This window comes from Zalophus californianus, chromosome 8 (genome assembly GCF_009762305.2).
Source record: "Zalophus californianus isolate mZalCal1 chromosome 8, mZalCal1.pri.v2, whole genome shotgun sequence".
Lineage (NCBI taxonomy): Eukaryota > Metazoa > Chordata > Mammalia > Carnivora > Otariidae > Zalophus > Zalophus californianus.
Window position 1 is genome coordinate 25977636 of NC_045602.1, and position 27876 is coordinate 26005511.

At 49.5% G+C, this 27876-nt stretch overlaps 1 protein-coding gene across 1 annotated transcript in view; it reads right to left on the reverse strand.

The window, feature by feature from the left end:
* Nucleotides 1-27876, reverse strand: part of XDH (xanthine dehydrogenase) — a 59089-nt gene that overhangs the window by 16788 nt on the left and 14425 nt on the right. The window contains exons 6-24 of the mRNA XM_027620817.2: nt 27188-27249; nt 23575-23643; nt 23172-23258; nt 21978-22119; nt 19536-19628; nt 18643-18794; nt 17518-17611; nt 16069-16178; nt 13950-14134; nt 12791-12965; nt 11189-11272; nt 9571-9740; nt 7276-7399; nt 5453-5572; nt 4918-5014; nt 3968-4092; nt 3528-3661; nt 3013-3100; nt 1742-1828 (exon numbers count right to left, since the gene is read on the reverse strand). Coding sequence (XP_027476618.1) covers nt 1742-1828; nt 3013-3100; nt 3528-3661; nt 3968-4092; nt 4918-5014; nt 5453-5572; nt 7276-7399; nt 9571-9740; nt 11189-11272; nt 12791-12965; nt 13950-14134; nt 16069-16178; nt 17518-17611; nt 18643-18794; nt 19536-19628; nt 21978-22119; nt 23172-23258; nt 23575-23643; nt 27188-27249 — 2198 coding nt within the window. The remainder of the gene's footprint in view (nt 1-1741; nt 1829-3012; nt 3101-3527; nt 3662-3967; nt 4093-4917; nt 5015-5452; nt 5573-7275; nt 7400-9570; nt 9741-11188; nt 11273-12790; nt 12966-13949; nt 14135-16068; nt 16179-17517; nt 17612-18642; nt 18795-19535; nt 19629-21977; nt 22120-23171; nt 23259-23574; nt 23644-27187; nt 27250-27876) is intronic.

The following is a 27876-nucleotide window of genomic DNA, read 5'->3' on the forward strand; positions in this document are numbered from 1 at the left end:
CACTTTTGCTTTCCCTTAGCACTCTATCAACTTGTACTTCTATTTCATTTTGTCTTTTATTATCTGTCTCCCCCACCACACTGTGAACTTCCTGAGGGCAGAAACAATGCCGTATATTCTTCTTTATGTTGCCACTCTAGGCACTCAATAAATGTTTGCTGGATTGAATTTAAAAGCTTCTAAGATCTTTGGGGACAAGCACTCTATCTTTTTCAACCTGATTTTTCCTACAACACCAAGAGGCATGTGTTGCAAATGGTGAGAATGCAAAATGTGTTTCTTTTTTTTGAGATGTTTTCACACTAGATCCGAAGTGTGAAGTTTTCTAATTGAGCCAGTTAGCCCCTAGCAAAGAAGAGAGGCACAGGGGGTGCGGATTCATGGGAACTTCTGTTTTTCCTTAAATGTGACTTATTTTTACAAGAAGAATCTATGCATATATAACTAATATGGTTATAAAATTAAGATTTTTAAAAAATTATAAAAAGTAGTATCACAAAGGTAACTGTTAACTTTCAAAATTAATAAAAATACATGTCTACATAAGACTCATAGGAGGGGTGCCTGGGTGGCTCAGTTGGTTGAGCATCTGCCTTCTGCTCGGGTCATGGTCCCAGGATCCTGGGATCGAGCCCGACGTCAGGCTAGCCCGACGTCAGGCTCCCAGCTCAGCAGGGAGCCTGCTTCTCTCTCTCTGCCCCCGGCTTGTGCTTTCTCTCTCACACTCTCAAATGAATAAATACAATCTTTAAAAAAAAAAAAAAGACTCAAATAGGAGAATATTCAGAGTAGCATTATCCATAAAGGCTAAACACTGGGAACAACTCAAATGCTCAAGTGGTGAATGGAAAACAAAATATGGTCTATCCATATGATGAAATATTATCAACAGAAAAGAATGAAGGACTAATGCATACTATAACATGGATGAACCTAAAAACATTAATCTGAGATGAAAAGCCAGACATAAAAAATTACATAGTATATGAGTCTGTTTATACGAATCAACTACAAGAGGAAAATCTATAAAGACAGAAAGTAGACTGGTGGGTGTCTAGGCCTGGGTTTGGGTGGGGGTGGGAACAGGAGCAACTGCAAGAGATCACTTTGGAGTGATGACAATGTTTGAAAACTAGATCATGATAATGGTTGCATGACTCTTTAAATTTACTAAAAACCGTTAAATTATATACTTCAAACGGGTGAATTTTATGGTATGTAAACTATACTTCAATGAAACCGTTACTAAAAAAAAAGAAGAAATTCAATTCATTACTTAAAATTCAAACATCACAAAAACGTGTTATATAGGAAATGACAGTGAGTGCCCCCCTTTGTCCCACCCAATCACTGTTTAGTGTATGTTCTTTTGGAATCTTCCATGCATATCATTATATATATATATGTATATATATAATAGAGGCATATGTTAATTTTATACACACACACATGGAATATCACCAGACTATGCATCAAGTTTTGTAACTAACTTTGCTTGTTTGGCAAAGTATCTTGAAAAGCAGGATGGGTTTCCAATCAGGAAAGTAATATGATTATCTTTGTGCTTTAGAGATGAGCCAAGGGTGGAGAACCTGAGGGTGGGGACCAGTGGGGAGGCTACCACCACAGTAACAGGCAGGAACTGAGGAGGCCCGTGCCAGGATGGATGTGCGGCCCGCCCTTGACCTCCCAGTCACCACCCGCCCCCCCCCACTGGGATGCAAGGGTGCCTCGTACTTACACTCTGGGAGAGATCCATGGTGTTCCCCGCGTTGCTGTAGTGCTCCACCTTCAAAGCCACCACCTTCCCATCCTTCATGAAGCCAACCTGATGAGGAGAGGGGTTTCTCACCAGTGCCCTTCCTCTGCTAACCCGAGCCATCCCCCCCCGCCACCTATGCTACCTGGAGGAAGCAGATAGAATAAGGCATCACACCATGAAAACGAGGTCACCAGAGCTTAACAGGTGAAGCAGAGAGGAACTAACATCTCTCCGGGGACATTCCATGGCTCCTCAACCCTGGACACACCTTTTCCCCACACTCCTCCTTCCTCCTACCTACTCCTGGCTTCTGGTTGTGTGAGAGGGAGTGAGGAGGCGGAGAGGGGAGGGCGGAGCAGAAAAGCTGAGAAAGATACTGGAGACATGCCTTACGGCATTTGGCCAACAGACACCAAGTTACCCCCAAACAAGCATGAATGTGCTTTCACATCCCTGATCTTATGTGGCCATCAGAACAAACTTTACAGGCCATTCCATAAGTGAGGAACTGGGACTCAGGAGACCAAGTTCCTTTCTTTGGGTCCACATGAATTTGGGAATAAGGGAAATATGATCCCTTTGGGGGAGTTCAATCATGAAACAAAATCAGAAGAGGTCTAAGCGGAGATGTTCAACGCCAGCTCATGGAGAGAAGGACTCTCAGACTGGGATTTGGCAGGTTATACTGGTGTTTAGAGGGGCAGGATGCATGGTGATCCACAGGGACCCAGAAAAGGAACCGTCCCACAGAGGAACTGGCAGTGACCAGCCATACACGGTCTGATGGGGCAGGTGCCCACCCGAACAACTTGGGCCTGTTCCAGGCCCTGGGGCAGTTTCACTTCTCATTGTAAATTACGAAGCCCTAAGCAGTCGTTCTGGTTTTTACATCAGGCAATGAACACATGAACATTAGGACATTCTGCAGGATGGATTTACCCCAGGGCTGCTGAAAAGTCATGCTTCTCAGCCTGAGTGGACGAAGACCAGATATGGACCAGAGCAAATTCACAAAAGGTACAGACACCACGCTGGGACACCACTTGGGAGGTGGCCAGCCAGCATCACCCCTCTAGGTTGCTGTTGGCCAATTTGAATTTTTCTCGTGGCTATTTCTTCTTTGAATTTCTACAGGTAGTCATGAAAAACGTTAAGAGTATGTCCCAGGATCCCTGGACCTTCATCCCCAGCTTTCCCAGGGAGATGGCACTGTCCCTCCCATCCCCGGCATAGCTGCCGACATCTGGAACCTTGTATTTGGCCAAGAAGGGATGTCTGCCGCCAGTTATCAGCATGTCCTCATCACGATCCAGCATGCAGCGCACAGGGCGGCCAGTCCTGAGGGAGGCGTCAGAGGGTTAGAGCCCCGGGAGCCTCTGCAATGGCCCATTCTTGTCGGTCCCAGGGATGAAAACAGCACGGGACAATTCTCTTTCCACCTGGCACACGCAGTCCTGTGCGCGGCTGCCTCGATGTCTAGCTGTCTAGGCACCGTGCTGGACAAGGCAGGGAATAGCAGAATGTGAGGTGTGTCCTGACCCCGCAGGGCCCTGACAGCCACATTGGGAAGACGAGGCATGGATCCATGCGTGGAACACAAAGAAACAGGGTATTACCCTCATCCCAATGCCCAAGAGTTCTAAAAACAGAAGGCTGGGAAAATCCAAAGCAAGGGGAATCTACTTCTTAAAGGGGGAAATCCAGGAAGCCTTCCTGGCAGAGGCAGCCTTATTCTCCTTCCCAGGAACTGGCAGGGAGGACTCACTTGTATGCAGCCAGGGCCACTGCTGTGGATACCACAGTGCTCCGGGTCTCTTTCCCTCCAAAGCCTCCTCCGATTCTCTTCACTCGGACCAAAATCCGGTTTTCTGGAACCCCCAACATTTTTGCAACAAAGCTCTGTGGACAAAAGGAAAATTACTTGCACTGAAGGTACCATCTGGACTTACTTCAGGCCTGAGCATCCATGAGCCTAATTACTACTGTGAATATGGAGACTTTCCTTGATTCCAGAAGCTCCCCCTACCCCCACATCCCCAGGCAGCCGTTGAGCTGGTAGTGTTGGGATCCAGCACTCCAGACCCTCAAATCCCCTTCTGGCCCAGCCCAGATCTCCCTTTCCCCATGTCCCACACTGCCATGCCTAGTCTGCCACACTCCCCAGTGTCCTCCCCGGGCCCCGGAGCTGACCCACAGGACACGTACCTGGGTCTTCATGGTGTTCTGTGTAGACACAAAGAGCTCCATCTCCCCCTGCTCGCCTTTCGGGACAGCGATGGTGCAGTGAGTCTCCAGGTAAAAGTGCTCTTGGCCACCAATGTGCACCTCGCCTGGGGGAGCAAGACCCCCACAGTGATCCTGAGTTTCCTCAAGGAGAGCACGCCCGCCCTGGGCCCTGGGCAGGAACCAACCGCTCACAGGTCACCTCCAGGTTCCCAACATGGGTGGAAAGGATCTCAAAGCCTTAGCCATCTGGGAGCCGAATCCCCCACCCCAACAAAGAAACCAGAATGATACCAAAATGCATCAGGCATGACGCTTTCTTTCACGGCAGAAATTAAAGACTTTTAAACTATTATTGTAAAATTTTGGAAAAGATAAAGAAGGAATTAACAGATGTGACTGAAAAGCTGAAAATGAGAGCATCTTCTGAAACTGAAGGTATCCGGCCAACTGGAAAGCTGGCTCAGCAGAGACTTAGCAGTGCACGAGGGACCGTGTAGGTGAAAATTCCAGCAGGGGTCTGGTCGGCAGCCCTGCGCTGCGTGGGAGCTGGGGGCCTAACTCCACGGTGTGGGGGTAGGGGAGGAGGGGGGAGGGGAGAGCCCCGGCTGCGGATGGGTGAGGACTGCCTGCAGGCCCACAGTGGGGGCCAGGATCTGTGGCCGCTACCTTCCCTGGACAGTCTTCTGAATTCGACACACCACCAGCTCCCGAGAATCCCTTAGGTCTAATCTAGCCTAGAGACTGGAGGGCAGAGATGAAGATGACAGAGGGTCTTTCCCTGCCAACTGTCTACTATTTGGTTACAAATGTCAGAAGGACTCTTCTGGTAAAAATTCACTTCCCTGCTCCAGGACTCAAGGTCCAGCCCTTGAATTTAATTCGTAAACCAGGGCCAGCTCGTGCCTGGGACCCCATGGTACCCGCTGTACCTGAAACAATATTGTCTGCCTCCGAAAATCCCTTCATGAGGTCTCCTTTCCCCATCTTCAGCTCAGACCCATGAAAGGAGTTGTTTTTTATAGCATCCTGAGGACCAGAAAGAAGCTTCAGTGAGTGGATTTTCAGAGGAGAAGGAAGGTCGTTTTCGACCTGGGAAGAGAACCTGCTGGAACTCCCTCTCTCTTCTCACACAGACATCTCTACAAATGTCTTACACAGACTTAAAGTAAGCTTGTGTGTGGCCCAGGGGGTCGCATTCCTCCATTTCCTCAGAGATAGGTGGACAACCTTGAATCTTGAGGAAAAGTAGAGTCCCTTAGGGAACCAATGGGAGCTGGCATTGGGAAGGAGGAACCTAGTTTGGCCACTAGTAGACTGAGTCTGGGACCATGATGGGGAAGGTTTCAGAAGACCACACAATCCTGGGACTAGAAGAGATTTAAAAATCCTCCCTAAAGGATCCCAATAAAGGGGCCTCTGGGGACAGGGAGCTCACCCCTTTCCATGTGGCCCTTTCTCAGTTACCTCAATTGTGATAATGGCTGGAAGTTCTTCGTAGGTGATTTTCACCCCTTGAGCAGCTCTCTGTGCATGTTCTGGGGTGTCAGTGACCACAGCACCAATGATGTGCCCAACACAGGTCACCTGGGAACAGAGCCAGACTGTTAAAGAGTACCACGTGTTCCTCACGAAGCAAATTATTTCGGATTTTTCAAAAGGCAAACGAAGTCTTTGCCCCCACGGTTTCCTTAAGGTACCCTTCAGGAATGCCCTGGAGTCTTTTCATGTCTTTGTCCTACTATTTGGGATTTTGTGCTTCTTCATAAGTGTTTAGAATCAGTGGAATTGGAATAGGACTTGGAGATCGCTAGTATCAGGATGGCAAACTCACTTCATCTCAAAGACCAATTCTGATGATTTACTATTGGCAGCTTGTTGAGAAGTTGCCCAGGATAAAATGTGGCAATTGATTAGTCATGTCGTGAGCAGCAGAACGGGAGGTATGGCAGCACAAAGTCTCTCTGTTGACTCAGATCCACTCCAACACCCTTGTTCTTAGGGGGAAGAGATGCAGACCCAGAACCAAGCTCACAATCTTGCCTTGGCACATTGCTAGACCGAGACTAAATCTTAGCGCCAGCTTCCAGTTTCATTTTCTTCCGCCACCCCACTCTCTTTTATCTTGTTTCCAGATTTACACCAAAAGCTTCTCAAAGGCAGTACTCGTGTCTTATATTTCATCTAGATGCCGAGAAGCAGTAGTTTCCAAATGCTGGTTCTTAGACTGGATGACCCATAAACCAGTTTTTTGTTAGATTTATAGAATAAGGATTGTCATTTTCTCATTACTTAATGATTCAGTTCCTTCACAGGTAATTTTCTTCCAACATCCCCCAAAACATAAACCAAAAAAAAAAAAAAAAAAAATTGTCCAATTCATCATTTTGGAATATGAGGTTTCTGACACTAGGAACCCATACGGTCTCTGATTGTTATCTCTTGAGGACCCAGTTAAGTTGTTGACTTAATTGATTAGGGCTGTGATGGTTTACCTGGCTGATTCTCACTACCCATAATGCTAGCAGTGGTCTTACAGCCTCTTGAAGTTTGTAAAAGTAATTTGTTCTTCTGTCAGATGGAGTTCTTGTGTCTCATGGTTGTAGTTTTTGATTGCTCTCCTTCACTTGTACCTTAATAATAAAGTGAATTTGCCCTTCAGCAACACCTACTCATCTCCAATTTGCATTTGATCTGTATTGGAATCGTAAAGTGACTGTCTGAGAACTATCCTAGAAGTATATGGTTTTTCATAGCCGCCATCTTGAATGTTTGGAAAGCGTGTGTGTGTGTGTGTGTGTGTGTGTGTGTGTGTGTGTGTGTGTGTGTGTGTGGGGCAGAGCTCCGTATATAAATAGATGAACTTTCATATAAGTGAATTATCAACATACATAGTGATGGTATTGTGATTTCTATTCTGGTTAGTTTGTTTGCCATATTTTTATTTTCTTTAATAAAGGAACTTAACATCATACCCTTAAGAACATAACGGGTAGTTCAAAAACAATCACCAGTTTTGTTTTAATGTCACTTTGGCTGGGACTCATCCTACTATGTGCAATTAGCAACCATCAGTTAAAGAAACAAGTAAACACTAAGTGAAGTTTAAAGTGCCACCAGACAGACTCCGTCCCTTTACCGATTGTCCTGCATCCTGGCCAATTGGATGCCAGCCGCAGTATGTGAAAATATGGAATCTTTTCAAGATTAGGGATTTGGAGGCATGAGCATAAATTAAAACTCAAGCATTCATTCCACTAACTTCATATCTAAAAAAATCCAAGACCTACCTCATCCTTTGCAAAGACTGTTTCGTCATTAAAAATTCCCGTTTTATTACTTCCAGGAACATCCTCAGCAGAGATAAAGCGAACGAACCCTGGCACCTTCTGAGCTTCTGAAATATCTATGGACCTGCAAGAATGAGCACAGTGAGGGGCCCAGGCAGGAAACCAGAGCAAAAGACCTACCACCCCACTGGATACCTCTATCCTCACACTGATGGTTTTTCCTCCACTCGGACTCCTCCTTTCTCCACTTCTATTCTATTCTATTCTATTCTATTCTATTCTATTCTATTCTATCCCATCCTATATTCTATATCCTGTCTTATCCTAACCTATCCTATTCTGCAAATGCTGATTGAATGCTTCCCCTGTGAAGGCCATCATGCTGAGTGCTGTGGGGGATGGAAGGCGAACAAGACCCCCATGGACCCTCTACGAGGGAACCAAACAGGACAGCCCACCCCCAGGGACCCTCTACGAGGGAACCAAACAGGACAGCCCACCCCCAGGGACCCTCTACGAGGGAACTGAATCACAGTGAGTAGCACTGACTCTTGAAAGCTCCAGCTCAAACCCACATCACAGCTAATTCCCACACCGAATCAGCACGTTGGGGCCCTTGCTGCACCACTGATCGAATGGCCCTGAACATCGTCACACAGCCAAATTTCTCTCCCCACCTTCGTGGAGCTATCCCAGAACGGCAGGGCACCCCAGCCCTCAGCAGGCTTGAGAGGGAGAATGCCTGGAGACTGCATCACTTATAACAGTCACAACTATATACTGCTCACTCTGGCCTGGGCCCCCATGGGGAAATAGCACAGAGGCACCTCAGAGAAAAGTACGGAAACTATTATGAGTACCAACCAACTTCCAAACGGGCAAGCCACATCACAGCCCCCAGAAAGTCATTGTCATTATTCCCAGGTTACATTTGGGGAACCTCAGCTCGGGGAAATTGAGTGGCTTGTCCAAAGTCACCCAGCCAGAGAGCAGCATTGCCGGGGTTAGGCATAAGGTTAGGTTACAAAAAAGCCCAAGCCAGGTCCACTTCCGCTACACCTCACTGCCCTCCACGTGCACACAGCCGGGAAAGCCCGGATATTTGCAGTTGCTACAGAGTCTCCTGTCCTCTTACTATATTCATTCACACATCGCTCCAGTGGGGCCAAGTTCTCTGAACATAGACAATGTGGATTGTGATCAGTGAGGTCAGTATGCGCTCAAGACAAGGACAAAGGCAAATGAATTTACCCTATAGCAGGCAACCATATCTTCTTAAACTTTTTTTTTTCCTCAGAGACATGGAGGGGTTTACTTATCTGTTTATCTGTGTCCATGTTACCATCCCCAGAGCCTGTCTCCAGGTGGCTGGGAGCAGCAGAGGAAAAACCAGTGACGAGGAGACTGGGTTGCTAATCCCTGCAGGGGTGGGACCCAAGGAGGGTTTCCTCGTTCCGCAGCCTATGTGTCTAACGCCCACACGCAAATCACAGTCAGCCTCTGGCCTGAACACCCACCGGCCAGTGCTGCACGCTTTCAAACTCTGGCTTTGCCGCTGACTCTGGGACATGGGGCAAGTCACTGACCGTGTTTGTGCCTGTCTCCTCATCGGGAACATGGGGATAACGGGACCTGCCGATAGGGCTGCTGAGGGGAGTAAATGTGCCAATATATGGAAAATGCTTTAAACCAAGCGGCAGCAAATATTAAGTGCCCTATGAGCATTGTATATTATTGTTATTATCATAGAGGTGGCCATTCTTGTCATTTGGGTTCTCCGAGTTCAACAAACAGGTACAAGTGACTATTCTCTGCTAGGTCCTTTGTGGACTCCATCACTGACCCTCATGAAAACATCCTATTATGAATGGGGAAACTGAGAGCTTAAGCATGCAGGCCAGCATCTTGGTGGCAAAGCACCGGAGCAGGGACACAATCTCTAAGGCCATGCTCTTCCCCTTAATACTGACTCAAGTCCTCCTGAAATTCTGCATTGAAGTTTAGCCCAACATCAAAGTGCAGATCTAACCTGTTCCTGGTAAAAGCTCCTCACTGCTTTTCAGGCCACGTGTAATCTCCCGGTTCAGCATCCAAGGCTTCCCTCATCGGGCCCCTACCTACACCTCCAATGTCATCCCCTCGCCCTCCCAGGCACCACTGAGCTCCTGAAGCCTCCGGCTCCTCCTCAGGCTGGCTTTAAGAAGAGTCCCCATGTTCCTCTCCAGACCGGAAGGCCCTGGATGAGCCTCCCAGGGCCCTCCCCACCCGCCCGACGAGAATATTTCCTATACTCACGTGATCTTGGCATGGGCCTTGGTGCTGGTGACCAGCCGGAGGGACAGCTCATTCTCGTAGCGAGGGATGTCGTCACAGTACACAGCCTCCCCAGAAGCCTGCATGGCAGCGGCCAGGTGGGGCAGGGGCCGGCCCACCATGTCCTCCTCTGACTGACCCTCGGGCACCTCCTGGAACAACATGGTCACCAGTCAAGCCGAGCTGCAGAGGACGATGTTTCCCTACAGGCCCAGGGAAAGTATGGAGAGCTTCAAGCCAAAGCAGACCTGAGGAGTGAGGACGAAGGAAGCAGGAGGGGCACAGGAACAGTAGAAAGGAACTCAAAGCATCACTCTACACAGGAACAAAAAATAAATAACTAAAGAGGAACCTCTATGTCCATTCATTGAGGATGGAGCAAAAAGATTCCGTTATATGCACGCAACGGAATAGTATGCAACTGTTAAGACACACTTTTGAAGAATTTTAATGAGAAGGAAAGAATGCTCATGTGAGGTGTAGAAACAGGCTATAAAACATTGTGTGTGTGTGTGTGTGTATGATCATTTGAATTCTGTAGGAAAAAAACATACATGTTATAAATGTAGTATGTACACGTCTATGTATGCATAGGAAAAAATGGAAAGAAGTAAACAAAAATGGAATGATTCTCTCTTGGAGGTAAGATCTTGGGTGATTTTTGTTTTCTTGTTCATATCTTTTTGTACTTTGCAAAATGTTCTAAAATGCATTTGTAATAAAATTCTGGTTTGGTGTTTTTCAAAGTAATAATAATAATGGCTAATATTTTATTGAATGTTTAATATATGCCAGGAGCTATCTAAGCTATTCACTTGCACTGATACATTTAATCCTCAGATGCATCTTATGACAGAGATGCCATCATTATGCACACTTGCAGGTAGGCATCTTTAACTTGCCCAAAAGGTACAGAGAGGAAGTGACCTGTCCTAAGTTATAGTTATGACACGGCAGAGTTTGGATTTAAATCCTGGCAGTCAGGCCCCAGAGTTCACACTTTGGACCACCCTACTCTAGTGCAGGGGTCCACAAATTGTGGCCTGTGGGTCAAATCTGGCCCACGGGCTGCTTTTATAAATAAAGCTTTATTGGTACACACATGTTCTTTTATGTATTACCTCTGGCTGCTTTTAGGCTACAATGACAAAGTTGAGGAGTTGCAACAGAGACTGTATGGCCCACAAAATCCAAAATGTTTATAGGAAAAGTTAATCCTTTATCTAGTACTTCTCAAAAAGTTGCTGTTGATAGAAAGTTGTTGTTCTGTTTTGTTTACACGTTCAGGAGAACGCCTGGCTTTTGCACATTAGCCCCACGGAGGTACCAGAAAAGACAAAATGGAAAAAAAATTTTTTTCTTTTTCTTTAAAGAGCAGGTGAAGATGAGAGTAATCCCAAGAGAGAAATTTAAGGAGGGAAGGGGGAAGCTTCATCGACATTAATATGATTCCCATTTTCTTCACTGGATATTTATGCAAAGCAGTAAGGAGCTTTGAGTACCTCGAGTCCAACCAGAGTCGGTCATTCACCAATGGTTAGCATCATCTGATATGCCCTGCAAGGGCCCGTGATATTAGCCATCCATCATGTATACTCACTTGGAAGAACTGGACATTGGCTGGAGGGTCTTTCTGAAAGAGTGAGGTGGCACTGGCATCGGTGGGGTCCAGCTTCGGACAATTCTGTGGAGGCAAGATAACCATGGTGATCACGACTCTGTCATTGATCCCACCCTTGGCGGTCCCCAGGGGGTAAAAGGTACAACTGTTCCCCTCATCTCCTCATTTCACGTTCCTTCTAGTTCTGGCTGGATCTAGCTCAACATCAGCTCGGGGGCTCGAGAGCTCAGTATTTAATATCAGCCTTAGCTCCTCTCCCACCCCTGCAGCCTGCATGGTGAATGGTTTGTACTTCCTCCAACACATCAAATGGTTTCTCTCCCTCCTGCATTTACGCACGCTGCTCTTTCTCCCCCAGCCTTGCTGGGAAAGGCTTCTTCCTCCTCATTTCTGTGGGAAATATTTAATGATATGGGAAATGTGCACAGTATCATCTCAACAGAATCAAGAGGAGCATAAAACTCTATATGCAGCATGCCTCCAAATCTGTTCAGAAAAATGATATGTTCCAGATCAAAAGCTAGGAAGATGGCAGGTCTACAGGTAGGTGGGTGGAAGGAGAGATAGAGAGAGAGAGGGAGAGGAAACATAATGACAGAGAGATGCACAGATAAATGTAGGGGGAAAAATCAGAGAAACAAGCAAAAATAATAGCACTGGTTTTCTATAGGATCTGAGAGAAGAGAAATTTTAATTTCAAAAAAAGTCAATTTAAAAATTTTTTTAATTTAATGTTTTTCATTCCAAAAATGTTTAATTTTTTTATTTTCAATTTTAACTTTTAACACATTGCTGTGTTTTTAAAGTTTTCCACAATAAGTGTATTGCTTTTATAATCAGAAGAAAATAAGTATTACAAATGTTTTTCAAAGGGGGATTTCAGTCAGCTGTCCTCACATCTGTGGAGCCCTCTCTCCTCTGTGCTCCGCGTACCATCTTCTCAGTTGTTACTCTAGGCTGGCCTTTATTGACCAGGTTCTCTCCTACACGAGGCTGCCCCTTAGCGCCTAGTGCCATGTTATACATAAAAGGTACAAAATAAACACTTGGTGAATCAATGTGGGGAGAAGGGCTCCCGCACAGCTGCACCCCCTCCAGAACACACACCGCGGCAGTGACCACGGGCCCCTGGCTGTAGCAGCCCCACCTCATATCCCCATTCCACAGTCTACCTTCTCATCTCCCTCCACATTCCAACTACAAAACCACATCTGCAATCAGCTGTCCCCTGGAAGGATCATCTGGTCTACCCAGCCCCTTTTGCAGATTTTCCAGGGGAGAGTTCGAGAGGGTTGTGACCTATTCAGGTCCTCAGGTGAGGTAATGACTTCTCCAGGACCAGAACCCATGTGATTAATGCCCAGACCAGTGCTCTGCCTCTCAGCCACCCCGTTGGCTCCCATCTCCATGTGGCTCCCTGGGCTATGCATCCTTGGTCCTTTCTCCTCTGCCCTTAGACGTCAGAAGGGAGAAGCAAATTTACCACCTGGTCCCCAGTACTCCCTCACTCAGACTGGCTTCTTAAAATCCCCAAACGCGGCCTGCAGAGCGTCTCTATCTTGCCCCCACCCCCACACTCACATTTTCCAAGTTTCCTTTGCCCAGTTTCTGAAGCACCGTCAGGTAGAACTTGAAGAAGAAGCTGAGGGTGAGGGTCCGCCGGAACTCCACCATGCCGCCGGGGGCATCAGGGGACAGGTACAGCTCCTCCACCAGGCCTGCACACACGTCCTGCAGCAGCTCCTCGTTCCAGAAACTGCCAGAGAGCAGATGGTGGGAGAGCGCTCCTATCCGGCCCTCAGAATCATTTGTGTGGCATGGGATGCCCAGGGTGACAGGCATATGAACCCTGGTTCCGAATTTGGCTCAGATACTTATAATTTTGTAACTTTAGGCAAGTTCCCTGCCTGAGCCTCAGTGTCCTCATCTTTAGAAAGAGACACAATAAGACCACAAAAATAATAAAATCTACTGAGTCCTCATCATAGGCACTAGGCAACGTCCTACGTGCCTTATATGAAACATCACTTTTCATTTCAATTTAAAAGTGCACCAGGGAGGGGCGCCTGGGTGGCTCAGTCGTTAAAAGTGCACCAGGGAACATGTGTGTACTCATTTCAGCAGCGAGAAAACTGAGGAATGGTAAGGTTACGTAACTGGACTTATATATCCCAGCTGGTAAGTGTCGGAGCCGGGAACTGGAACCAAGGAGCCAAACTCCAAAGGGAGGCTTTATTTACCCATGCGGTCATGGTGCGGACTATAGCGGACGGTGCCCGTGAAGGGCGTGGTCACCTGCTGCCCTAGCCTAGCCGCAGCAATAGCAGTAGAAGTCATACTGGCTGTGGTACCAACAGGAAGAGCAGCGGTTAGCCCCGGGGGTGCTCCTGGTCAGGGTAGGGATGGCGGCAGGAAGAGCAGAAGTAACCGCGGCGGGAGCGGTGGGAGGAGTAGGAGCGGTAACCAGAGGAGTAGCCCTGGCCGTAGTAATTGTAGTAGAAGCGGCGGCGGGAATAGCAATACGGACGGCGGCTGTGGCTGCAGCAGCGGTGGTACCAGCCATAGCAACGCGGGCAGCAGCCGTAACGCTAGCGCCGCTAGGGGGCAGCAGTAGCCGGAGCAGCGCGGTAACCATGGTGGTAGCGGTAGGCAATAGTACGCTACGCTACGCTTCGCTAGCACTACTAGCAGTCGGAGCGGCCGCGGTGGCTTCTGGCCGCGTTTTGCTGGGAGTTCTCACCTCGCCGTCTGCTTCCGCGTGGTCTTGAGGGCTGAGATGGTTCTGTCGGCCATTCCGCCGTAGCAAAGGGCCAGCTCCTTCACCTGCGCCGTTTCCGGCTGGAACAGGACTCTCATGCCACAGGTCACCTTGGCTATGTCATCTTCCCTCCGGGAGGCCTGCTTAAATGCTGAGAAATACTCACCCTAAAAAAGAACAGAAGGGCTCTTGCTTCCCACCTCGTCTGGCGAGGACCACAGAGGGCGAAGCTGGAGCATGGGGACACGGGACAGGCTGAAGGGACAACGCCATCGCAAACCCGCAAGGGGCCGGTGGGAGGATTCAAAGATCCAGGCGCAGCCGCCTAGCACATTCTCAGAAGTTCCAGGTAACATGCCCGGAAGCTGAAAAGGATTGGGATTTCTCCCTGGTAGGCAGGAAAATTGAAAGTCAAGGACAAAGGAGAACGGGGTGCTCTCGGCCAACAGCTGGGAAGAGGAAAGAGGTTTCACAGAGGCTCCTCAGAGAGCCCCAGTCCCTCACCTTCCCATCCTGCTGCCCGGCATCTGAGCCCACCCAGCCTCTCAGGGGCTGTGCCAAAACCTCTGCTGGCCTGACCGCCTCTCAAGCAGGTGCAACGAGAGCCAGGGGGTGTTGGAAGCACACCTTCGGCTGGGGCGCCCGTGCACCTGCTCTCTCTAGCTTGTGCCCCCCACGGGTCTACTGGCTACGGTTAGAAACCTCGCTTCCCGAAAGACTGAGTCACACTAGGAAACAATAGCCACCTTTGTGCTTTGAACATCCCTTTCCCCCTGGATTCAAGCCAGGCCCTCTCCTTCAGGATAGGAGGGGAGTGTGAGTTACTTTCCAGGTAAGAACCATCTGATACTAAGCCCTTCCTGGGCCAAGTTCTGCTCGAGGTCTGAACTCACCCCAAATTCTGATTAACATCAAAGGTAGAAGTTTAAGGGAAGGCTTATTGGAGAAAGCACAAGGAGGCCCATTGTGGAGGCCCAAAATGGCCACAGGCTTCTGTTCCAAGAAGCCACAGGGACTCCCCCCCAATCATAAAGCTAGTCCAGATTCCTGATATCGAACATGGCCCTGGGACAGTGAGCCCAGAGCTCGAGCTTGGTTGTGGAACAGAGGTTCTAGCGGCTCACTTCCAGGACCATGCCAGTCCTAGGGGACGTTTCTGCTGGCCTGCCACGAAATGCCAGTAGCAGATTGGCAGCCGTTCTTTCTTGAGAAATCCTTCCTAATTCTGGGGGTGGAAATCTCCTTTCTTTTATGAAATGGTTTTTTGTCAGTGTCCCTAGCTGGCAAAATAAAAACTGGGCAGTGCTACACCTGTTTCCTCCTCCTTCCCCAACTCACAATTAAACAAAAGAAAAATGTACTGATCCGTGAAATACAAAAATTTTGGGAATCACTGCTCAAAAGAGTCCATAAGGACAAGCTAGGAAATCATGAAGAAGCCACCTCAGGGATGAAATGGCTCTAATTTCATTAGCATTCTCATTAAGGAGGCCAAAATTAGCCAGGGCAAACATGCCTTGTAACACTCGCTCGAGCACTAGCTGGGGTGAGACCCATAATACTCTCCATTACGGCTGGGTTCCCGGCCTTGTACAGATCACTTTTCTATGAGGACCATTATGGAATGTGTGGCTGCTGAGGGAGGAGAGAACCAAACCAGGTGAAGACACCATAGCCCCCAAGGAACAATAGCAAGACAGCCAGAAATGCCCAGACCTGCCTGAACAGGGCAGAGAAACAAACACCTCATCAGCATGTGAGGGCCTGACTCACAGGCAGCTTCTCCACTCGGCATGCAAACCCATCTCCTCTGACCTCCACAGCTGGATGTGTTTTTGAAAACGTGTTGCTAGCTATCAGCTGCAGATCCCCACTGGCTCCCAGACATCTGCCTGGAACCTTATGAATTCTTGATTTCAATTTGCACAGTAACCTGCACAGTGGGTAACACTGTGCCCACTTTACAGAAGAGGAAAAGCAACGTTCAGAGACAATGTTAAAGTTGAGAGATGCTAAGGTTGGTGCCCAAGGCTGACTCTGGTCTCCTCGCCTGGAGCCTAGCCCGGGTAAGAGTGATTCGGGATGCACCTGAGCACCTCACCTCCCTGCTGTAGGGGATCTCGATGGAAAGCAGGATCTCCTCCGGAGCCAGCAGGGTCTTTCTGTAGCCAGGAAAGAAGGTGTGGTCCATCCGAACCGTTCTCTTGGTGCCTGTACGGAGGCCAGAACAGAGCGGCCAATGTGAGAAAGCAGAGAACAATCCACCGGTGAATTCCCCATCCTGGTCTCTGGTGCCCACAAGTCAGAGGGAGTTTCTGGCACAGCTGGGGACAAGGTCTTCCACCTGAAATCCTAACTCAAGGATGTGCTGGTGCATGTTTAACGATTGTGTGTGGGCAGGGGCAGCCCTGACTTGTAGGATTTGCTAGTTTCTACAGTATCAATACTCCCGCTACTAATTTCAAGCTATCAGGGTGACATCAGTGAACATGACATTGGAAAGAGGATAGCAAAGAGTTGACACAGCAGGCCTGCTATCCTCTGAAAAGCCTGCTTACAAGGTTGGCTGGGGTTTGTCCTCTGCGACTTGGATTTCAGCAGAGTTCCCACGTTCCCTGGGGAGAATGACTCACTCTGTCTAAACTGTTCATACAAACAGCATGGTTTATGCTAAACAGCTGCTTTCCTTCTGGGTGTCTGGGCTTTTGGTTCGTGCCAGGCAGAGCTCCGTGACCACCCCCAACAGGAGCCCTACGTGCTCAGTCTCCAAAGAGCTTCCCTGGCAGGGGGTACTTCCCATGCATTATCATGATGCAACTTGTTGCTGAGGGAATGAAGTGTGTCCCGTGTGACTCCACCGGAAGTAGGCTCTGCAAGTCTGTGCCTGGTTTCCTCCAGATGGTGTCCCATGTCCTTCTCCACTTAGCTGACTTTGCTTTGTGTTCTCCCACGTATAAGTCATAGTCATGAGTACGATATACTGAGTCCAGGGAGTCCTCCCTGACCTCCTGTGAGTCATCAAACCTGGGCGTGGTCTTGGGGACCCTCAGACAAGGAAGATGCACCGTTATATAGCATTTCCACTCCACAGGTAGAACAGATGGGAAGAACCAGAAGAGCATGGGCAATAGTAAAATAGATTCAAATAATTAGAAAGTGATGAATTTTGAGTATTTACTACCTTGCTTTTTAATGTAATTTATTCTATTGTGAGTTTATATAATTCAATTTTTTAATAGTGGCCATTTTAACAAACACACAGACTCCGTAAAAATCCAGCAGTGGACAGCGGCGAGCCTGTGCATCCCAGCTCTAGCACACCACAGGTAAGGATCTGCATGATAGACCTGTTGTGAATTCTTCATAAAGAAATGGTCTGGCTCTCCTGACCCCCAACCTGGGTCCATCTCCCTTGCAGTTTCCAGTTATCTGAAACTTAGGACAGCCGGGTCATTTAACTTTGGGCTCTATCTCTCCAGAAAGTGACCTATCTTGTGAGACTTCTCCCACACCTGGCCCTCTGTCCCGACTTCTGCATGACGTAGCTCACCTGTGGACATGATGGTCAGCTTGGCCCCACTGGCCATGAACACAGGGTTGAGGTCAGAGATGGGGCTGGCGGTGATGATGTTCCCTCCAATGGACTGGAACAAGCGGAGAGTGTGTGAGAGCCCAGCCCACCCAGGAAAAGCTTGCTCTCACAACTGTCTCCCAACCACAGGGCACGTGGGTGACACCTGCTGAAGGCACAAGGCCAGGCACACTCAGGCATCCAGAACAATGTGCAAAACTTGGGATCCGAACACTTGGGATTGGATCCCCGCTCTGAAATTTACCAGTCAGTAATCTGGGTCAGCTTCTTTAAATTTGTTTGATTTCACCCAAACTTTTTCTGAAAGAGCTGAGGTGGCTTATTACACAATGAAAGCAAATGTTTCCTGGAGGTAGAGTCCAGCCGAGCTGGGGAATTCAGTGGAGCTTTCCGTGTTTCTGCCTCCTGATCCACAATCAGAGGTGGCAGATGCTTGGGGTAGGGTGAGGGAATGGGAGTGGGCTGTTAGCTTTTGGGTTTTGTTCTAATTGAAAACAACAACCAAACCGAATGGAAGGGGGTGGCTTCCCACCCAGCACTATCAGCTGTCGTGAGCCTCCAGCGGTCCAGGTGTGTGAACACCATTAGCAAACAGGGAACTTGGGACTAGTCCGAAGTTCGGTTGTGAACAGGCAATGGCTGGGCCTCTCCTTCCTCTGGGGCTTGAGGGGGTCCGCCTCTGGTTCTCCCCCAACTCTGAAAGGTAGTCCCCCTCCTGATTTGGCTTCTCCCTAACTTATCTCTCATCCACTTGCTGAAAGCCTTGCCGAGTCTGGGAACAGGGTGGGCGTGCCAACCTCAGGGGTAAAGACTGAGTCACACCGTGCATGCTTCCCAGAGCGACCCACAGGCCACCTTCATCAGAAGCACTTTCGGGCTCCATCCCAGCCCTACTGAGTCCAAATCTCTGAGAGCGGGCCCAGGAATCTGCATTTTTAACAAGCACCCCAGGCATTTCTAAGCACTAAAGTTTTAGGCCTGCTGGGTCTTCAGCAGAGGCCAGACTAGTCCCCTCCGCCCCCCCAACCTTGTGACAAAAGGCCTCATGCCCTGAGCCATGAGGGCCCCCGAACAAGGACTCACCGCCACAGACTTGACCTGCATCCCAGCAAACCAACGCAGCTGCTCCAGGACACCTTTGAACACCTCTGTTTTGTAGGCAGGACAGTTGTCAATTGCTTCATGCAGTGTCTTTTCCACAGAGCTCAAGGGGCAAGCGGCTCCAAAGGAGATACCTGGAAACACAAGCTTAGAATAACAGCAAATCCCTTCACAGCTCAGAAAACACTTTCATACACAGCTCCTAGGACACTTTACTGGTCCCTGAGTGAGGCTGAACCAGACCTCACGTCCTTATATGGATGAGGAATTTAAGGCCCAGAGAGGTTAAGTGACTTGCCCAATGCCACACAGCTAATGTAAGAGCCAGGACTCAACCACATGTCTCTTTTTTTTTCTTTTTTTTTTTTTTAATGAGAGATAGCACGAGAGGGAAGAGGGTCAGAGGGAGAAGCAGACTCCCCGCTGAGCGGAGAGCCCGATGTGGGACCCGACCCCGGGACTCCAGGACCATGACCTGAGCCGAAGGCAGTCGCTTAACCAACTGAGCCACCCAGGTGCCCAACCACATGTCTCTACAACCAGAATGCATAACCAGTGGTTCTTAATAAAATCAGATCCCTGAGGGTGAAGTCCTGGCTTTAAAAAAAAAAAAAAAAGCCCCCAAGACCTCCCCGCACTGACCCCGTGCCCCAGGAGTGATTCTAATGTGTAGGTAGGATTGAGAATGCCTACTGAAAATCTCACAGCCCCCTTTTGCCCCCGGCACCCTACCATGGATGCTCAGTGGACGAAGACAAGGAAGGGGGCCCCTTCTCCCCATGCAGGGAGGCTTCCCTGGCACCCACCACCCCATGTGACCCATTCCCAGTACCCCAGCCCCTTCCTCCAGGGGCTCCAGGCACACCTCTCCTTACCCTCCGGCCCATGCTTCACTGCATTCAGCTCAGGGATCCAGGCTGGGCAGACGATCACAGGAAACAGTTTATTCTTGAACTTCATCTCAATGCCTCGAGAGAAACAAGAAACCTGAAGTTAGAGGCTCCTACCAGCGCAGGCCTCGGCAATTTTCCTGCCACTCGTGCAGGGTCTATGACATGTTCACAACTGCATCATGCTCTGTGGGGGTCTCAGGATTAGCAGGCACGGGGGACAAGATACGGGGGCTCAGTGTGGTTTCCACACTATCAGCCTGAACACTGTGTCTTTCTCTCCCTCCCAAGAAAAACCCTATCGGAATTCAAATGAGATGAACTTTTGGTTTTTTTGGTCTTTTGATGTTTTTATTACTCAAAAAAGCTTCATTTTTTTTTTCATTTAGCTTTCGGACTCTGTGCCTTCAACACCTTCCTAACGATTTCTGCTCTTCAATAAGGAAAGCACACTTGATCCTGTCACGAACACACTCAGCACACGTGGAACCACCATAGGCCCCGCTGACGTGATTTTCCATTTCAAATGAGATGAACTTGAATTTGTGTGTGTGTGTGTGTGTGTGTGTGTGTGTGTGTGTGTGTGTGTGTGGCAGGGGCGGAGGGGATAATATATGAAGGCACAGCATGCTAAAATATGTCAGGAACCCATCGAAACACTTTACATATCTTAACTCATTACATCCTCACAGTAGCCCTTGTGAGATACTGATTTTCTGTTTACGGATGAAGAAGCTGAGGCACAGGAAGATTAGGTTCTTGCCCAAATTACACAGCTAAGAACAGGCATGTTTCAGTCCGTGAGCAATTCTTAAGGGTTGGGGTATCATAGTAATAATAACATGAAAGTCTAGCATTCAGACAAAAAGGAAAACTGTCTGAGAGAGAAAACATCAAATCTGCCTCCCCGGTCCCCAGCGTCTGCCTCAACTCTTCCAGGCTCGTGGCTCTGTGGGACCACACATCTGTATCCGGGTTCTGTTCTCGGCTAGTCAAGGTAGAGAGCTCTGTGAACAGACTCACCTCTGGTCCTCAGACCCCGTTAGCTCTGCACCTCTCCCAACCCCTCCCACAGAGCTACAGATGGGAAGGTTCACAAAGAGAAGTCTGTGTCCTCCCCACCATTTCGTGGGCTGTGTAGAGGCTCCGATGGGTGGTCCAGGCTTTGAGGAGTCTGGCCTGTTTGAATATGGGCTCCCAGGACAAAGAATGCAGGTGGAAAGCATAGGTGGCCCAGCCTGACAAGGCTCTCTCTAGGCCGGCTTCCCCCAACCCCCTGCCTGGTTGTCAGTGGTTAGTTACACTCCTGGGTGTACATATAAGGGAGAAGGGGTGAGACAGATGGAGTGGTCTTCAGAAGCTATTGCTAACTTGAAGCTTACAAAATGCTTATGGATTCATTCCCTTCCATTAGAATCTAATTGAGTCCAGGATGTTATGTGACCCATGGCAAAGAACATGTCATGGGTCAAAGGAGCTCGAAGATTCTTCCAGCCAGGCATTCTCTACTTTAACTCATGCCCCCCTGGACCCCAGGGCCGCAGCCACACAGGCTATCAGGGTCACATCACTGGAGGCACACCTCCATCCTGCCACCCAGCCACCCGACTGTGTCACGTTTCTGCAGCTGGGGTCTTGGTCCTGCACCTGTGCTCACAAGGGCGGGGCCCACTCTGTCCTCCACCAGCTTGGAACCAAGCCGGGCCCTCCGCTCTGTGTCTACAGATCCAACAAGAATCCACAGCCCAGGGGGCTCCCTCCAGAACCAGAGCCAAGAGTCTCCCAAAGGACTGCCTGTGGTTGCTTAAAAGCCTGTCAAGTCCCCCCACACCAGAGGTCCTCTAAGGCAGAGCTTGGCTACACCACAGTCCTTCCCTGAGTCTCACTGGACTCGGGACCCAGCAAAGTGGAAATGGGCCAAGCCAGCTCCAGAAATGGATGGATTTCTGTCCCTTTGAGCACCGGGGAGGACAGCAACGCAACCTGAGTCTCCCTGGCCCATTTGCATATGGTGAGCCTCATGTCCCAGGTGGTGGCACCAAGAGACAGGTGGCCACATCACCCCCAGACAAAGGGAGGGGCAGGAGAATGACAGTGGTGGAACCCCTGATGTCTGTCAGGCACTGGCCTAGGCATGTGACCCGCATCACTCCTTCCTCCCTTAGACTGGGAGATACTTGGGGAAGGAACGATGACAAGTGATCTCGGTGCCCCAGCTCCTCCCAGAGTACCTGGCACAGAGCAGGCACTCTATGTGCTTATGGAGAGTCAGCAAGGGTCTCCTCGGGGCTGAGAACAGCCCCGATGTGTGAAATGGGAAATGAGGGCAGGGGCGGAGAAGCAAGATTTTTGAGGACACACGGCCAGCGAGGGGTTGCCCCCCGCCCACTGGCCCCGGGCAGGCTGCAGGGCTGCCGCGGCTCTCACCGATCTCGGTGTTCCCCACCACCAGCTTGGCCTCGGGGTACTGGGCTTTGAGGTCCAGCAGCTCCTTCAGGGTGGAGGCCTGGATCCAGGTCACGCGCTCGCCTTCAAAACGCAGCTGCTTCCGAGGAACATCTTTCAGCCTCTGGAAAATGTAGCTTCTTACCACACTGTCTCCTTCCCACCGCCATTCCCTGATACACTGAAGTCGGCAATGGCATCAGCTCTCCTTCCAATTCATTGAATACCAAAATCAGAATGAAGAGACAGGTCCGGGGGAACGGAGGGCAACGTCCTCGTGTTGAGGAAGGGGGGTGGTCGTGGCTCTTACATTATCTCGCTTAATCTTTAGGAGGTGATGGGACCTTCACCTGCCACAAGGCAACATGAACTGTCCTGACCAAAAGCCTGGGTTCCGGAGCAGTGCACCCTCACCCCAGTGTCCCCCAGAAGTGCAATGGACAAGGTGTGGGACGGGGCAGAGGTGGCAAAGGAAGGTGTCAGGAGAGAATGCAACAGAGGCTGTTCTAGTGTGTGAGGGGTGATGTGGGGCTGGGAGAGAAAACCCCCTGATCAAACTGACAGTTTTTCCAAGGTTGCACCATCCAGAGAAAGATATGCTGGTGGCCTGCTGCCAAGCCTTTCTTTCTGGCCCATTGGACTCACTAGGCTGTCTTTATGTGCTCAAGATCCCCCCCCGGAATCTGCACTTGAGAACTTGGAGAGAGGCTTGATTCTTTCCTTGCCATAATAAATGTTGGCGCAAAGGAGCAGCATCGTCCCAGTGAGAGGGTGCATGTGAGGGTGTCCTTAAAACAAAGCAGCAAGCCATGGATTGTGCCCTTTGAGCACAGCTTTGTTTCTTTGATTGTCTTAAATAAATGGACTGCTTACAGAGAGGAGAATGGGTTGCTTGGGGGCTTCTATGTTCAGTTTAGCCAGGAGATCGGCAGATGCTTCTGGAGCACCTGTTACTCTACACGGAGTAGAGTCCAGAGAGACCCACTCTCTGTGCTCAGAGCAACATGAGTGAGAGAAGTGGGGGTCCCTTTGGGAGTATGTGATAGAGGGACTTGACCTCTGGGTGTCAGAGGAAGGGCAAAGACACAAAGGTCCCAGTTGGTATGAAATAAAGCTTGTCTCCAGAGGCTCATGGCACAAAGACTGAGTTGGGCCTCTCCTTGGGGCATCACCTACCAGCAACTCTGGGGGGAAGATGGGCTCCTGGGTGGGATCCAGGGGCATGAACTCCTCCGGGTTGAATAAAGATGGCAGGAGAGTGACCTGTTGGAAAAGGGAACAGTTGGGTGATACCGTATCTCCTCCTTTAAAATGTCCTGTAGGACCTACCCAGCCCCTTGTCCAAGTTAGCTTGTTTGCAGCCCCCATCCGGCTTGGTGGAGGGCCAGGAAGCTCCTGGGAGACAGGATAAGGAGGTCTTGCCAGAGGACCCAGGGCTAACTTGCACATTCATCACCCTCATGGTCTGGGCATAACCTTTCCCTCTTCCGGCAGCACTGTCCGGAGGGTGAAGAGAATCCATTGCCTCGTTGATCTGAGACTGGCCCCCAGGTTTCCAAGGAGTGGAGGACCCGCTTACTTTGGAGTCTTTCTTCTGGTTCATGCAACAGTTTGGGTTGTCCCCACTTCCTCCGCAGCACCCACCATCCTAGAGAGATGACAAATATTCACACAAAAAATATTTGCAAAGAGTTTTCACAGAAGCTAAAGAACCTGGGTCACTACTATCCAATGAAACCTAGCTCTGCTCCTACCCCAGCATCAGTGGGAACAGCAGATGGCCACTCCCCATCCCACTCACGTCTGCATGGACATAAGACCTCTGCTTTAACCACTTTCCCTTTCTTGGCTGATGGAAACTAAGCAACTCATGAATAAAAAAATAGGATCTCCCCTGGAAGCAGCAGGAAAATTTAATTTTAAGAAAATTTCTCTATAGGGGCGCCTGGGTGGCTCAGTCAGTTAAGCATCGGACTCTTGATTTCAGCTGAGGTCATGATCTCAGGGTGTGAGATGAAGTCCCAAGTCGGGCTCTGTGCCTGGTGTGAAGCCTCTTCAGGTTTCTTTCTCTCTCTCTCTCTCTCTCTCTCTTTCTCTCTCTCTGCCCCTCCCAGACCCATTCATGCTCTCACTCTCTCTCTAAGAAAAGACAATTTCTCTATAAAAGCTAAGTCCTACTTTATCAAAACATATCTTTATGCCATTTTCCCCCCTCAGGGCTTCCTCCTTAGGAAACTTCTCTGAAAGGAATCCCCACGGGTGCTCTCAGCATTTGAGAGCCTCTACTTGTGCATCAGTCAAGTTCTAGGGGCCTGGCTGGGCTCATTCCAGGCTCCAGTCTTTGTGGGGCTCCTTCCAAGCAGGTCCAAGACCAGTGCTGACTTCAGAGAGGCTTCCAGCCAGTGTGCCAGATGACCTCATCACTACATGTTAGATCCTTCTTGCCAGAAGACTAAACACTCCTCCCTCCTCACTGTGACCCTGTGCTAAAGGAAGCATACAGGTCCAGTGACCACCACTCCTGGGAAAGAACTGGCTCAGGACCTCTCAGGGTGCCAGAGGCAGAGCATGGCGTAAGTTCAGATCGCTGTCTCCCAGAACCAAGGTGCTGACGGTGGGGAAGTTGTGTGTTCACCTGACTGATCTGTGCCAAGAAGGCAGGAGTCTCAGCTCAGGATCTGAGAGACACTCTAGAATCCTGAAGTTTTGCCAAGAGGCAAAGGTGGGAGAAACTCCCCAGCACGGCTCCAAGGCCATGTCCAAGGCGGCCAGTTCCTGCAGAAGCAGGTCTGGGGCAGCCCTTTTGCCAGTGAATCACAGGAGACACATTTCCCAAGGGATGAGTCACACCCCGACTAGTGTGCCCAGGAAAGCCCTCAAAGAGCCATGGAGGCTGAAAGGGTGGTCTTTGAGAATCTGAAAGCACTGTCAGACCTGTCATGGGGAGAGGAGCCTCCCGTGCCTCGGCCCCCTGCGCACGCCACCCTGCGTGCAGACCCCAGGCCCCTCCTGCACTCACAGACTTGCTGCTGGGTCTCAGAGCGCTCTGTCCGTTTTGGACCTTCCCACCACTGCCTTGCCCTTACCCTCTGTGTTTAAACAAAAAAGAAGAGAGAAATCAAGTTCCTCTAGTGTCTCTTCTCACTTTTCTTCTTGGAGACGGGTGATGCAGTGGACTCACCAGATCCCACCTGACTCGAGGGAACCCGCGTACAGCAAGCCATCAGCCTCACTCACCCAGTCCTTGTGGGGAAGGACATATTCCCAGAAGTACATTTTCCAGATAAAGTGTAGGCACATTCTTCCTTAGATCTTTTTTCTTGATAATTCATGGACACATCCATGACATAAATTACTGTGATGTACAATAATGGGTCACTGCCCTCAGTATCCACTGAGGTTGGATAAGGCTGATTTTTTTTCCCCTGGAGAGATTTCTCCTTTCCTCAGCGGCCTGGACTACTAGGCTTGTGCCAATTTTTACAGTTCCTCCATGCCCTTCTTTGCTGCTAGACAGACATCATCATTTCTTGCTGTGAACAGTGTACCTCCTTCTAGCAAACCCTCCTCACCTTCCTAATGTGTGCTATGGGCTGGAGAATGAGCTAAGCAGGTTCATTAGAACTGTGTGTAAAGTCAGAGTGCAGAGGCTCCGAATAAGGCTTTGGGGGGTCTCCAGTGAGGGATGTGCATGAGCTTCTGAGCACACTCTGTGTACCAGTCACTTTGGGAGCTCTGCTCTGTCCTCACCGCCCTGCAGCTGGATCCAGGGAGGCACTGCCAACACAATGGAGTCAGGAACCATTTCAATGATGATAAAACTCCAACCCTGGGAAGGAACATAATGTGGACTACACTTACGAGCCCTTCTCTTTTCAGAAAGTAGGAGGGCTGGTAAAATTGTATCTCTTTGAGAAGCCTCTTCAGAAATAAATACATGGACAAGATTAACAATCCTCCCTTCTCAGGGAAGCCTGAACAATTTACGAAGATCAAATAGTGAGTAATGGGAGAAATGTACCAGCATCATAATTTATAGTTGCCATGTATGTAAAACTTAAGATGTGCCAGTGTTCTAAGGGCTTTACAAGAAGTACTTTCCACAAACACCATAAGAATTATTATAGATATTATTATAATTTTGTTGTATTATTGTAATTACATATGTCTTATTATAATTTTAGATGTATTATAACACTATAATATTGTAGGTATTGTTATAATCCCATTTTAGAAATATGCCTGAGGTCATGCATCAGTTCAGTGAAAAGGATGGGATTTGAACACAGGTCTGCAGACTCCAAGTCTGTGCTTTCAATCATTTTCCCTTAAATCCACACTTCCTCATTCTTGGTCATCAAATGCATTCAGCAGGATGTGCTGCCTTCCCTCCCTGTAGACCCCGTCCCTATCACCACCCTCTGTGGTCATCTGGATACAACACTCCTTTTCAGAAGGTAGCAGCCCTAAAGATCCGTGAAATTTCAGGCACAGGTGTCTGTGACTCTCCCCTCAACCCAGAGTCAAACTGAGAAGAGACAGTTTGATTGGAGTCAGGGTCAACTTGCCCCAGTTGGAAAATCAGGTGAAATCTGGGGAGATAAGCCAGGAAGGGAGAGGCCGGCCCTCTGTCCTCCCTGCCAGATGGCAGGGGTGTGTGTGTGTGTGTGTGTGTGTGTGTGTGTGTGTGTGTGTGTGTAGCACCTACAGAGCTGTGGCTTCTCCCTTGGAGGTATAGAAACACTGCAGGGATGCACAAACTGTCAGGAGATCTAATTAGCAGTTTCACAAGCCCCACAGAGTGCCAAGTGCAGACAGCACCTCAGGGAGGAACAGAGAAGCTCAGGTGCTGAGGGCTGGGTTGTTATTTAACACCAGGCTCAACATCTGGCCCACAGGAGTGCTTCGGACCCAAATGCCTGGAGGACGTTAGCTCTTGGACCGCACACCTCTTCTGGGAGCCAGCCTTCCTGGGAAGGAGAGTCCTCGCGCTATTGCCAAGAACCCTCCGACTAAGAACAGCAGAGTCCGATGCCTGGCGCCGGGTGTCCACAGCGGGACAACCCGCAGGCTGGCCATCCTGTCTTTCTCCTCTTTCTTCCAGAGGCCCTGGGCATCCCTCCCAACTGGGATTCCCGAGCGCTACTGCTTTAGGAGCAGGGCCGCAGCCCCCCGGGGAGGCCCCCACTTACCCTGGCGAAGGTCCGGAAGCCCTGGAGGATGGCTCTGTAGCCTGTGCAGCGACACAGGTTTCCTGGGGGGGGGCGGGGGGCAAGGACAAAAAGCTGTTGTGAGCGCAGGCCCCAGGGCAGGGAATGGGTTTGTGACTTTGTTTCTGACTCAGGGAGATGCTCAGTTTCCTTATTCTATTTTCTCTGCCTGGAGCACCCTGTCCTCCCCCTTGTGTTCCTGTATCACTTCTTGCAGGAAGCCTCCCTAGACTGCCCAGACTGAATCAGGTGCCTCTTCTGAGCACCCCCATGATGCCTGGTCATAGCCTTAGCAGTGAGCTCATCAAACTACATTATAAACTCTCTTCCCCTTCAGAGCGCAAATTCCTTGAGGGTAGAGACTGTCTTTCATCCCCCGGGGCCTCCCTGTGTCCCTTGTACCTTGCATAGTGCCTGACATGATAGGACTCAATACAACTAACTGAATAAATGATGAATTGAAATGCTGAATGGATGCGGAGTCTGTTCAATCCAGAGGAACAGACACCTTGTCCAGGCTCCTGGGCCCATTCACAGAAGGCAAAGTGGGAAGCCTGTTCCTACCCAAGGCTCAGAATCATGGCCACCTTCCTCATTATGTGGCCTGTGCAGAATCCTGCTCTAGTACAAGCTGAGGAGAAAGGGAGCCATGTGACTAGCCTCTGTGGAAT